Genomic DNA, 13,940 nt, shown 5'->3' on the forward strand with positions numbered 1-13,940 from the left:
GTGAACGAGTGTGACCCCCTTCTCCTTTGGTGAACCGGGTGCATCATATATTATTTATGATTCGATGATTGATAATGGTCGAAGGACAATTTATTTATTGGTCTTCCCGATCCGGTTCACGATGCAACCGGGGGGAACATAGCATTAAAGCAAGTGGGTTGCATCTTTATGCTCCGTTTGGTTCGCTTTTGGACGGTTGACTGTTCGTTTTTGCTGCCCTCCATTCAAGACGGGCAGGTGACGACAAGCATGCATTGTCGGTGGGTTTTTTTTTCTCCTCCCCACACTCGGTTTTCTTGCGCTAAATATGAATTGTTATGATCCACTCGTCACCGGTACGTTTGTTGGTTTTAAGCAGCAGATAAATTATGAACCTGAAGGAACAATAAAGCTGCAGACGACCATCGTCAGCGTGCGTAAATATGCGATTGCAATCGTTTGCCACCTATTGAGCTTCTGTTCTGTTCGGAAAACGTACGTGTAGCACATGGTACTACGGGAAGGCAATAAAATAATCGATAGCATAATCAAACACGGCGAAAACGCATCCACCGGCATGTCGAAACTGAAAGTGAGTTCGATGGGACGATTGGCAGCTAAAATGGAAAAGTGTCTGTTTTTTTTTGCAATTTATGTAGGAAAGTGATACTTTCGCAGATGACAATTTGTTGGGTTTATTTAATTTGAAGACAAATAAAAAACGAGGAGATCAACGAAAGCGTTATAGTATCAAGAATAGGGGAAAAAATAGTGTTTAGGAGAATCTGATTCAAATTCACGAACCCGAATGAATCTTTGAACTGAACTGAATGATTCTGAATCGGAGTTACGAAGATTCATAAATCTTCGAGAATTCATGAATCTTTGAGGATTCATTAATCTTTTTGGAGTCGACTCTTTAATGGAATGATTCTTCACTGAAGATTCATATGACTCTTTTCAGAAGATTCATTAGGCACAAACACTAGATAAAGAGGTAATAATTTTGACCACATACACTCATAATATGGTTTTAAACACATCATTGTTGGTCCTAAAAGGTTTTTACTACCACTGTTAATACGATCAAGAACCCATACAGCTGTGCTTTAGTTAAACGATTGGAAAACTTCAACAAATGAATAGCAATGTTTTGCACAAATTTAATGTCAGATATCACTCTTCCTTTGTTTTTCAATTTGTTCCCCATTCCATCATTTAAAATTTATTTAACTGAAAGACCTTAAAGCACATCTCACTTAAGCTAATGAATTGATGTTTAATTATTATCTCTCTTATATCTTATTTTCGCCATGGCAGGAACCATTTCCGGTGCACACAACGATAGTTCGTGCTCTTCCGGGCCTGACTCACCGCACAATCTCAACCAGCAGCAGACGGATGCGAGCGGGTTGGCAGCGGCCGCAGCTGCAGCGGCAGCAGCCGTGGCCGGCGGTGGCAGCGGAGAGTCGTCCGGCGGTGGATTAATGGCCGGCGGTAGCGGCAATGGCCGGGCACAGTACGTGTCGGCGACGTGTGTCGTGTTCACGCACTACTCGGGCGATGCTGCCAGCGTTGTGGACGAACACTTTTCTAGGGCGTTAAATTTTAGCGATAAGAATAATAAAGGTAAGTACAACGTTTGGTACCACATTCTCAATATTGGTGAACCATTTTAGTACAAAGTTCCAGTAACCGGGGGATAAGGGCTGAACAGATGCATCGCAAACTTCACAATGAAAATGATCTACACGTGAGATTTTTGAGGCGCCAGTAAGCGGATAAGTGAAAACACAAGAAAACACCCATTAAACGAATGATGCGATCCCTTCCCTCCCCCAGCGAAAAACCGGAGCTTAATTAGCTGTTTATGAGTTTTTATGAGCGCCCTCCGGTGTTTGTCGTAAATATTATGCGCGAGAGTTTAGCGCGAGCGTGGCCACACTGAGGGCAAAAGGTGTCAGAAGATCGTAAATATAAATCACGGCCCGGTGCGCCCATAAAAGCCGACACCGCGTGCATAAAAGCCGATGGAGATCGCATGAACGTATGGTAGAGGATGTTTAGTTTACATCTTGCAGTGCATGCGATCGTGCCCAGACGCTTGGGCGATGGGAGAAGGAAAGACTTCAAAAAATCTCCCTTTCGGAAGTTGTCGCAACTGTCGGTGAAGATAACATGGAATCATATGTTGGGGTTGGGGTTTCTGCTTTGTTTCCTTTTGCTGCGTGTGTGATAGCGGTGGTTCAGTTGTTGGGGTTATGTCACACTGTGTGACGTTATGCGTTAATACAGCCCTTTTAGTGACATTCCCAGAATCAATCGGGCGCGAGTTTTACGGGGACCGTATGGTAAAGATGCTGCCTCAACAAAAGGGGTTTTTGAGTGATACGAACAGAAGGAGGTATCAATTGAAAGAATTTAAACATGAGCAAGATGTCGCGTTTGGTTTGTGGTTTTACTTTATGTGACGTCTTTATAGTTTGGTGGTTTTTTTTTACTCAAATAACCCACACGCTGATTGGGATCGTGCTGTTGTTAACGAGGATCATAACGTGTTAAGAGGGGCTTGTTGAAACCAATTCATTCCGTTCAATTGTCGTTAGGATTGAAAAAAAATATGTCTTTAATTTTGTTACCTACATAAATGACATTTTTGTGGGGTGTAATAATAACATTGCGTGTTGATATAACATTTAAGTCTGTAATAAATAAAGAAAATTACAATCAAGGAGATAGGATTCTACAAACTGCTAGAATCGTTTTTAGTTGATTCAGCCTTTTAGGAATTCTTTAAAATTTCTATCAACTCTTTCTGAAACATTTTCGTTTTCCCCCTTTTGCTTCGAATGTTCAATAAATGCTGGTTGACTAATCAATTACCTGGGCTTTCCCTGATCAGCACTATTGTCTTCTGTTGTCAGCAAGCAATCTCAAGAGCATCGAAATAAAAGGTGTTCGGCTACCTTTGGGTCAAAGGTGGAATTGGAGGATCAGATAGTGGAATATAAAAACCGGAAAAATATTCCTGGAAAACAGAGCCACACAATACACGAAGGAATCAACAAAACGGAACCACATCTTTACGGCCACAAACTGCTTCCGAACGTTAACATCCACAGGACAAGAAAGGGGTTTTCTTGCTCTGCGGGGTTCCTTTCGGCATCGGGGATGAATTTATTTGTGTTTACAACATCTTTGCCCTTGCCACAATACACCAGAACAGGTACAAAGGTTCAATGATTTATTAACCTACAAATGGGACAATTATGAGTGTACTGAGGTATGCTTTAGCTTTATTACAAACAATCAAATATCCCGTGGTGTACAGCTGTAGGTTGCCTCAATTATCTAATGTCATGTGATAGTGATGTTGGATCATTTAAAAATTCAGGATTGTTTGTACTAGACAGTAAGTCATCATTGTTTGATCTAACTCTATTGTACATAAGTAATAATTAATGGCAAAACATTTTCAAATCTAATGTACTGTGGAATTGCACTGTGACATTTATTTTCCTGTTTTTATAATACTTTCACAGGTACACAAACATTCAATCGTTGAAATAATCCTATGAACTAATTACTGCAAACAATTCCATTGCAACTTTATTAGCAAATGAAGAAAGTCAGCTTAGGTTCCTTAATAGCACCATAAAATTTAGTCTGATTTTTATGATGATCTCCGAAAGGCTTCACTTTGTCCGTCCATTAAGGAAAATGGGAAGTAAACGAGCAACCTTGCACACTTTCTTGATGACCATTTCTCACGTAGCTCCTTTGTAAACAGGTGTGAAACACGATGGCACTGAGTGTAAAGTGCAAAACCATAAAATTTAACACTTTGCCAGAGTTTTTATGAAGGTAACACCGTCTACGGGGCATTAAGTTCCCCGGATATCTTGAACGTCGGTAAGGTTGTAACTGTTGTAACAATAAAATTGTAACAATTTTTATAGCCTCACCTTCCCTTCTATTGTTTGCTTGTGCGAGAGTTGCAAATGCAACTGGAACGCATCCGGTTTTGCAGATTGATGGAGTGAAAGCAAAACAAGCAACGCATTTTAATTTAAAGTCATCTACTTTATAGTTTTATTGAGTTTTTCCTTCCAAAGGCAATGGGTTAATTTTTCCACGGCCAATTTACTGCACGGACTGTTTTTTTCCATCTCGCGCTGAAATGAGTGATGCGCATAGGAAATATTTTAATGGCCGTTGTTACATATGCAAAAAAGTGTTCTCCACTGGTAGATGTGGTGTGTTTGTGTGAGTGGTCATAAAAATTAAAATTCTCCATTACCTTTGCACGGTAACCTGCATTGGAATTTAGGGGTGGAAAAAAGAGGGTTGTATAGCGCATGCTTAATTGTGCAACAATTTTAATGTGGCCATTTTGATTCGCATTGGGGTGATCTTTTGCGGCGGGAAACTCTTCTGCAAACGATAGATATTATAACAAAGTTTAATTCGCCGAAGCGCAGGATAGTAGTTGGCACAGGGTTTTAGTCTAGTTCGGTTGTAGTAAATGGAGGAAAAATCAGTACAAATCTTTTCACACCCGGCGAAAGGTGCGGCAGAGATTTACAGAGAAGTGGTGTAAAGAAAAGTTGATGTTCGCCACAGACGCAGCGAAGGAGATTAAATGGCGTCATTTAAATTTAAATTAAGATGATTAATGCTTCAGTTGTGGAGTCGCCGGAACGATGTGTCGCGACATGTATGTGACAGGGTGGAAAGTGTGTTCCTTCACGATGGTAGAACGACCGGTACTAAGGGGTGTGTTGTGAAGGGCGGGGAGGCAGATTATGTGTAGACGGGAAGATTTAAATGGTTGCATGATAAATGGCGGTAGCCGAGAAAGCATCAAAGCATCAAAACATATGTCCACGAAGTCAGAGAAGCGCGATACAAAGGGTAAGGTGGCTGTGGAGTGTTGTTTTGGCTACAATTTTTGCTTGTTTTGAATTTTGTCCTTGGCGGCTTTAGTGAAGCCCGCCAGAACCAGGATGCAATAAATGGATGCATTTATTCATCAACACACGGCAATGCAAACCCGTTGTATGGATGAGGAAGCGAAATAAAATGCGTGACTTATTACGCAGCTCACATCGTGCACAGCCCGTAAATTATCTCTAATGATGCAAATTAAACTGATGATAATTATTTGTAGTCGGATTTGTTTAGTTTTTTTGTTTTGGCACCGAAGATTTTGGCGCTAGTGACGATGCCTTTTGTAATGGCTTTGTACGCACCACAACCAGACAGGATGCTTAATGAATAATGAGATTCTTTTCTGGATAATATGGCGCTGCAGCTGAAAGACTTTCCAGACAGAGAGTTGTCCAATTGTTGAGACTGTAGTATAAGTTTTTTTAACTTACTTTTAAAAAAGCCCCCCAAGAAAACATCAGCCGTGACTCAGCCGTTTAATTTTTTGTATCCTCCTTCTTTCCGCACAATCGTTTCCACAAATACTTTTCTTTTTCAAAACTTCGGATTGCCATTAGCACTATTTTTGAGCGCTCTGTTTCCAACGTCAAGCGTCGTCGACACCCGGGGAATAAGAATTGTTTCGTTTGCCGAAACGAACTCGTTATGAGATAATTAATTCATTGCGTTCGGTTTTGCTTCCGATTGCGCCACTGCTCGTGGCTTTGGATGCTGTCCCACGGCCCGAAGCCGGACGTCTAATATGCGTTGGAATGTCGTCTTGCTGCAGGCCGGTGCGGCGGGTTCCCGTTTGGATCTCGCCAAGAATCGCGTGATTCGTCAAAAAATACGCGTGCAAAGTCTCGACTCAAACCCGATACAGGGCGACACCGATCTTCGCACCAACGGTTTTTTTTTGTAGAATGGGTAAGCAAAGGGTTGAGCAGGATACAAGTGTGTGTGTGTGTGTGTGAATATTTGAGTGTAGTAGCTTAAAATCCCTTTAAAATTCTCTAGGCGTTAAAGCACGACATAAACTGAAGGGAAAACAAGGGAAAAGAAGCGAATGGAATTCGGTTGCAACATACCGTGCGTGATAAAACTTTGATGCTTGTGCTCTGTACTGTGAATCTCAGACAGGATCAGGTGAGGATTTAATTTGCTCGACGTTTGTCTTTCAATTGTTCTCATTTTTATGCGATTAATATATTTTGATTTTGCATTATTGATTGAGTTCGTATGCTAGACGATACAAAACAAAACTTCTCGGATCTTCTATGTAGAGATCTTTTTTCGTGTAGTGATTTTGACAGTCAGTTTGACAGACGTCAAATAAAATTAAACGTCAATGGATTAGTATCTTTACTAAAAAGATTCATGTTTCTTCTAGTTTAGTGGTTCAAGTACCAAGATGTACTTAAGATCCATCGAAAATATTGCTGTTGTAGGTTACTGTTGATGTTGTTTGTTCAAATAAAATGTTTCGATAATATGTTATTTGTAGTAAAATTTAAAAATAGCAGCTTAACAATGTATTGCATTTTGTTATTGTGCATAAAATTTCATTCTGTATAAATACGCTACACGCTTTTCCCCGAACTGTGATCGAATTTACGATGCATCTTACGCACGATAATGGAAAACACGAGCTGCATTCATAAAATAGATAAAAGTGTAATAATTATCGCAAATCACGTCATGCATTGAATCCGTTCTAGGTGTTCTCATTACTTCCCACGTTCAAAGTTCAACCATCATCTATCTCCCAAACAGAAGACCGTGTTGTTTAAGCGACGCGTGACTGATGCAAATTCCTCAGATCGTTGGGCGTTTTGTAAAAATTCACCCAAAATTGCATCGTAAATTTTGCGGTTGGCAAAGCGAAAAACAAACAATTCTTCGCAACCCTTTCGGTTGCCTGGTTGTGTTCCCGGGAGGGAAGTGATTCTGTTTCTGCCGATAGATATGCAAACGGTAAGCGGCGAAAGAGGAGATGATGGCAAAATTATGTCTGGCGAACTTAATTTAGTCGTTCGCTCTTTGATCGAAGATAATAAATTTAATTTCTTAGCTACCAATTTTACGCTAAAATAAGTACTGCACACACGCCTGAACGGTTATTCGCCATCGAGCGACGGGTTTTTGGTTGGACTTTGTATAGGTTTGTTTTTTTTTGGGGGTACGGTAAACCCGTCAACAATGCAGCAGGTCGGGCATGTCTTAAGGGGAGGGTAGTTCCCTCCTAAGGGAAGAAAGCATTCACCCGTAAGAAGAGCATGATGGCTACTACTCATGGTACGAGTGTACCGTCTCGTGTTGTTGGGAGCATTTTTCTGCAGCGAGTTTCTGCTTTCGCGCATCTTTTCTCCAACACACATCGTTACAGGCGAACCAATTTTTCCCGTCGGATATCAAAGTTTTCCCCTCCCCTCCCCTTTCTTGTGGCTTGTGCTGTGTTCTCGAAGTAACTCTTTTAATTATGGCATACAGAATAAAACGAAACAAAATTAAAACTGTAAACCATGCCCCGTTGTCTACTGCCTGCCGTTCGTTTACAGCAAACTTCATTGTTGTTAACCCTGCGGAAGAAAAACGTTTTAATGAAGCAAAGGAAGGATTTTCCATCGGGGTTTTCCACCCAACAACAGAGGCAGGCAATACAGCTTACGGAAGATGTTACCTTTGTTGCCTTGTACACGGTGTTAGGTCTCGTGTTTCTTCCCGCTCATGGAGCAAATGCTCTTTAAGTAACTCCTTTTGAAGGGAGAAGATCATTCGGGGAAATTGCTCTAACTTCATTCTAGCCCCGGGCCATTCAACGGAATAGCTTGCATTCCATATCGATCAAACGGAGTAAGACGCATTGCTGTTTCGTTTCATTTTTTTTTTTTTGGTTTTTGTTTTTCGGGAAATATCTTCTCAACAGAAAAGACGCGGGGGTTACCTTTCGAATGGAATGGAGCGGGTAAATAGCATCTGTGATCTTTATGGTTTCGTTTGCCCGTGGAAGTTTCATGTCGCAGTAGAAATTCGTCAGCTTACCGACCGAAGCACGATGTTACAACACGTAGAAGCCGATGTTGTTAATTTAATTTAAAGTCCCAACCATGGACATGTACTCCATTTTGGGGCGCTTTGACCCTTTCGAACGCGCTTCTAAGATTGGGGAATGTGTTCGCACTCGCGTATTCATTGTTCATCGGTTTGCACGCTGTTAGAGATCTTTTCCTTTTTGTCAGTTGAAATGTGCGCGCGCTAAAGTAACGAGAAAACATTAATTAAAATTTCATTGAAAACTAGACCAGCAGTCCTGTAGGACAGCAAGATGTGAGAGGTTTATTTTGGGGTACGGATCAGTGCCGGATCGTGTAGTGTCTTTGTGTGTGTGTGTTTGCAACCGTTTTTCGATCAGTTTTAAATTTAGCTAAGGTTGTTAAGAATGGGTTGAAAGCGATGTAAATCATTGTGCATGGTGACAAGATGATGGCGGTTTTGTAGTGATAAACCGAACGTCCCGAGAGGATTCTTCTTGTTTTTATGTCGTTTTTTTGAGTTCTCTAGGAAAGAGATAGCGCTATATCTTCTTCTTCTTCTTGGCTTAACGACCTTACAGGTCACGCCGGCCATTTCTGGCTTACTAGACTTATTTTACCACGTAGCCGGATAGTCAGTCCTTGCTACGGGTGAACGGTCCGGATGGGATTTGAACCCGGTCCGGCCGTGTGGACTGGCGCCGTTTATCACATGCACCACCGGACCGCCCCGCTATATAGCGCTATATACAGCTCCTGAATAATTAAAACATATTTTTTGTAAATTGTGTATTTTTTGTAATTGTGTATCCCTTATGCTGATCCAGTTTATTTTCGAGATGTTTGGTTAATAAAATGTTAATAAAATTGAATCCAAAAAAAATTGAGATATAAACGATTCGAGTTTCCGAGGTCCACGCTAATAGTCTACTTATCTATCAGGGAACTGCATAAAGGTTTTATTTCAAAGGTTTCCCATACTTAAAACCAGAAATTGCATCGATTCCTCTATTTTAGTGCAATCTTGTTTTCTCCAGTGCTCCACAAAACATGCGATCGATAAAATCAGCAAATAATTTCTTCTCCGCGGCCCCTCGCACTTTAGCGCTGACCACAGTTCCAAACGGACAAATTCTCGTTTCTCAAAGGGATGTTTGAAAATTGTTATGTTTTGTTTTGTTGCTTTTGCGCTTTTCACTACGCTACCGAACAAGCGTGTAGGGAAAAAGTAAAACGTTCCCGACGGTGAGTTAAATCTTTGTTTTTTCTTCTGTTCCTTCGCTTATCTTTCGTTCCCCCTGCGAGAGAGATTCGCAAAACAACTCGCCGTCTGCATGGCGGCATGACAGAAAGAGTATTTGTTTTTGACCCCGCGGAAAACATTCCACCCCTTCCCCCCGGGGGGGGGGGGGGGGGGGGGGGGGGTTGGGCGGCCATTCCTTTTCGGCGATTCTTTTGTTCGGACCGTGCGCGAAAGGTAAAGCACAAATGCCCGCTGAAGAAACTGAACAGAAGTATTAAGTAAATCACCCGATCAAGAGCGATTACATTGGAGCGATTGAACGCGGATTGAACCATTGAACATGCCTGTCCCGCGATTAAGCTGCAACACACACTGTCCTTTTTGGTTTGGTGTGTCCTTTGCTTTTGGTGTTTTTTTTTCACCCTTTCTTTGTGGTCTGGCGAGTGCCGTGAACTGATCGCGATCATCTCGTATCGATACTCTGGGGCACACCGCGTAAAGCGTGGAGAGATGATGATCGTGGATCGGGATTTTATTCTGCAAATGTTGTGAAATAATTTGTTTTCCATTTGGTCAGTTTCGCATCAGGTAGCGAAAGCGTGTGACAGCGAATGTTGGGAATGGAGGAAACTCGATTGTTATTTTGTGTTTCAGTTAAACGGGGTTTTGACTGCTGGATTTAAATGGTGTGGGTGTTTTAAAGCGAATAACAAGGGTCATGAAACGGACCTTCGTACATGGGTGGAAAATTGAGGAAAAATTCGTTTAAACAGCTACTGTGAAGTGAAGGTCGTCTCATGACGTCTTTGCAGAAAAATTGTGGTTCTACGATCAGCGAGGTGTAGAAAGAGAAAAAAGTCTCTCAAAAATAATTAAAAAAAAAGCACGTCTGGGAATAAAATTTCAAGTGAAACTGCCTTCAAATAATCTAGAACTCGTCTATCTGCTCAAAGTTATATCAATGCTGTTGTACAATAAAACTAGAAAAAATAGAAAAGATTTCTCCTACAACCCTTTTCATTAGTAAAAAATAAAATAATAAAAATTAAAGAAATAAATAAAAAATACAACTAGTCTTGAGGACATAATTAATACAGTTTGGCCGCTCCCATAGACAGACCGGTGTGTGTTACATTCCTTTTCCAAACAGGATCAAATTAAAATCCCAAAAAATGTATAAACATGTGTCCTAACTCGCTGTTGAAACCCTTTCAGTAATGATATCAACACTTGTACTGCTCGATAGGGACAACTCATTGGGACCTTTTCGTTTGTCACCATACATCCTGACATACGCATCCATTTTTTTTTCTTTTTTTTATCTCCTTATCGACAACGAAAAAAAAAAACAAACAATGTATACCATCTGCATTTTTTAAGGATTTTTTCCCTTTTTTTCCTCGTATACATTACCACCGGTGTTAATGATGAAACCCTTTTCAACAAACACATGGGCGCTCTTCATCCATCTTGTGGCAACGTCGTAGGTCACTAGAGTACCGATGCGTTTTTTTCTCCCTTCTCTCCCTTGAAACCATTTATCTTTGCCCGGTCGCCTAATATTGCTTCTAGTCTTCCGCCCTCCACAGTCCTTGCGGACGATGATATCTTCGCGCAAGACTCGGTATCAAATTAATTTTTACGGATATTTAACGCATGTTTTACACCAATGTACCCGCGCACGTATTACCTCACTCCTTTGGCTGTGTGCATTTCACCAAAAATGTAGAAGAAAAACGATGCGACCTTTTTTGGGGCGGGAGTGAAAAGTCCTGAGCGTTGACGGGGTTTGCTTCGTTGGTTTTGGTTGGTTGCCTAGAACCGCGCCTCGCTGCCATCAAACGTGCGATAATTTATGATTTCTGTACGCATTTTCATTAACTCGTTTAACTCCTCGTGGTTCAGAAACTCCTTGTTTTTCGTTTTGGTGTGGTGTGCATCACCCAGCGTGCGTGTGTCTCGTACTGGATGGAAGGTAGACGCGAGAAGTGGCTATGCGCAAGGAAATCCCACAAGCGAAGCGTAACCCCACGATGATTGTGGAGGACTATTAAAATCATGCTTCATCAGTACAACACTGTGTGTGTGCACACCCTCGTAATACCCAAGACACTTAGTTATGGGGAGGTTGGTGTTGAATCTTGTTCGTAAGACGCCGTCTAAGCGGAACAATTTATAGGGACTACCCACATAGAGCGTCATCCTGTTCTTTTGCTGTAAGTGTGAGAGATTTTAACCCGAAATACTACCATCAGAAGACGAAGGTTTCCTAAACTCTCGTCCACAGAGAGGTGGAACGAATGATTTATATGAAGCCAAAGGTAAGATTCATCATTCGAAAGGGTAACAAGATGGATAACTCCAGCTGTAGTACGAAAAAAATATACAAGAAGTAAAACATATCCAAACATTTCGCTTTAAGTGACTACGATAAGTGACTTTTATGTGCAAATAAAATAAATTTAGTATGTGCAAATTTGTATGTACAGTCTGCATTCATTCGGTTCAACTATTTTTGACCTCAAAACGATTCATTCTCGGTGTACCACGACGCCATTGCTTGCTTGCGCGAAGAGTGCAGTCGCAATCCCCCCCCCCCCCAAATGTATGGTTGGGAAGGAATTGGGAAGGTCCCGCCATGTCAAGCTGCTACCTCCCATTAACACACAACTCATTACTCATTAATGTCATCATAATCGAGTTTAATTAGTGTGGAGCTGCATTTAGCACAAGAGTGGCCACACTGCGGCCGCTAGGAAACATGGGGAATGGCTTATTGTATGATGGTACACGTCAAATTGTGGTAATTAAAATATTAATTAACATAATAAGCCACACCTGACGTGGTGGTGGTGCGACTCGAGTGACATTAGACGCTTCTTAAGCCCTTGAAGAGGATCAATGTCACAATGTGAGGGAAGTGAGTTCTCGGGCACACGTCAAGAATTGGGCGTAAAAGAAGTCATCAACCGTCTGTCATGTGGCATTTTGTCACCCTGTCAAGAAGGAACAAATTAACCCGTTTTTTTTTCTTTTTGGGTGAGATTGGTGTTGTTCTTGTCGCGGGTAATTCCTTTATCCATGTGAAATTTCTTGGGTAACTCCAAATAGTGACATCGTTATGACAGATAATCGAGGAAAAAAAAAGGTGTTGACGTGGGAGAACACGCTTTATAAGCGTTGAAAGCGATAGATTGCAGCTATCAATTAGCATGTTTGAAAAGTGTCCCCACATTTTCAGTTCCGCTGATTTTGGGTGATGGTGGAAAGGGTTAGACATTTCATTTCCAATGCTTTACGGAGGTTGAAGGAAAATTGTGTCCCAAATTCATGCGAGTCATCGAGAAATGCGAATAATGCTCTCTACGATCTCGTTCGGCATGGTGGCGGAAATAATTCCTCCTTTTAACCTTTCGGGCTGCGCAAATATGCCAAACAACAAATAGTCTCAGTGGCATGAACAGAAGCAGGCGGCGGGTGTGTGTGTGTGAGTGTAGCGGTCTGCGCGCTCAATATCGTTTCCGTGGGCCACGTTGCGCGATCGTCGATCCCGAACAGATAAATTATAACCCCGTTGTAATCTCATCAATTTGGGTGTTATACAGATCGTTTAAATGAGCGCAGTACGCGTTTCTTGGAGTGAATCGCGTACCGGGCCGTCGGGCCAGAGAATTGTGTGTTTGAACCCGAAAATAATTTCCGCACACGAGAGGAATGCTACCAATTCGGTGGAAAAATGTTTGAGGGCATGCTTTGCTGATATCCGCGTACGCCCGGCATGCAAGGGAGGCCCCCTCGTCGTATGGTGTGAGGCCAACGATTCTTGTTTTTTCCATTCTATTTTATTTGTTTCATCTTTTGCTCGTGCTTAAAACACCACCAACTTTCCGTATGTTTGCGTCGTTGTCACCATTAGCGTATATGCAGTACGCACACGCAGGATACGCAACAGGAACGAGCTGGCCGCTTTGCATGCCATTGGGTAGGGTATTTACCAATGTCAACAAAAATGTGAAACGCCACAAACAAACACAAAAATAGTCAAAAGAATAAACACACATTTAAGGGGCGAATGGGGTGGAGGGAGGGGGGAAGGCCATACTAGCGTCATGGCTTTAAAGCATTAGCAAACATAGGTTAAAGAGGCAAAAGCAGAAGTTTGAGAAAAAAAAACGTGAAAGATTAAATGAATTTTAGCGTTCAGGCGAAAAATGCCTCGCGGCCAACGAAGCGAATGGAACGATTCGCGCGACAAATTCAGGGGCCCGAAATTCTAATAACGCCCCAGCGAAAAACTCCTTTCAAGTCTCGATTTTGTGTGTGTTTTTTTTGGATATGTATGATAAATTTAATTTTCCGCCTCACAGGGCGGAATGGATGGATGGATTTAGAACTTTTATGTTTATATTATAATGTTAGGCATTTGATGCTTTTTTACAACTTTTTTTAATGAATGAATTATCCTTCTGCGTCATATTTAATCATTCGTGATTCATTGTTACTAATACACTGGATTGTATAGTAGAATGCCTTTTATCCGTTCATATCGGGAATCGATTCTTGCCGAGTATGTCGATGACATCTCTGCTAAATATACTAAAGTATTAATATATACTTACCAGGTTTAGTACAGATAGTCCAATGCTCGGATTAAAGGCAACAGTATTCTACTGTTCTGTTCTGTAAATATTTCTATAAGACATTTGCTTCTTTTAAATTGTTTCTATAAAGTGATTTTTTGTATTACAGAAACTTTT

General features: G+C 41.4%; 2 protein-coding genes across 2 annotated transcripts in view; both read left to right on the plus strand.

Moving 5' to 3' along the window:
• The window catches only part of LOC125763957 (protein vestigial), a 43,591-nt gene that overhangs the window by 18,542 nt on the left and 11,109 nt on the right, over positions 1-13,940 (plus strand). The window contains exon 4 of the mRNA XM_049427701.1: positions 1,300-1,608. Within this exon, the coding sequence (XP_049283658.1) occupies positions 1,300-1,608 (309 nt within the window). The remainder of the gene's footprint in view (positions 1-1,299; positions 1,609-13,940) is intronic.
• The window catches only part of LOC125763899 (uncharacterized), a 337,203-nt gene that overhangs the window by 2,615 nt on the left and 320,648 nt on the right, over positions 1-13,940 (plus strand). The window lies entirely within an intron of this gene.

The sequence above is a fragment of the Anopheles funestus genome, chromosome 2RL (assembly GCF_943734845.2).
Source record: "Anopheles funestus chromosome 2RL, idAnoFuneDA-416_04, whole genome shotgun sequence".
In the NCBI taxonomy this organism is placed as follows: domain Eukaryota; kingdom Metazoa; phylum Arthropoda; class Insecta; order Diptera; family Culicidae; genus Anopheles; species Anopheles funestus.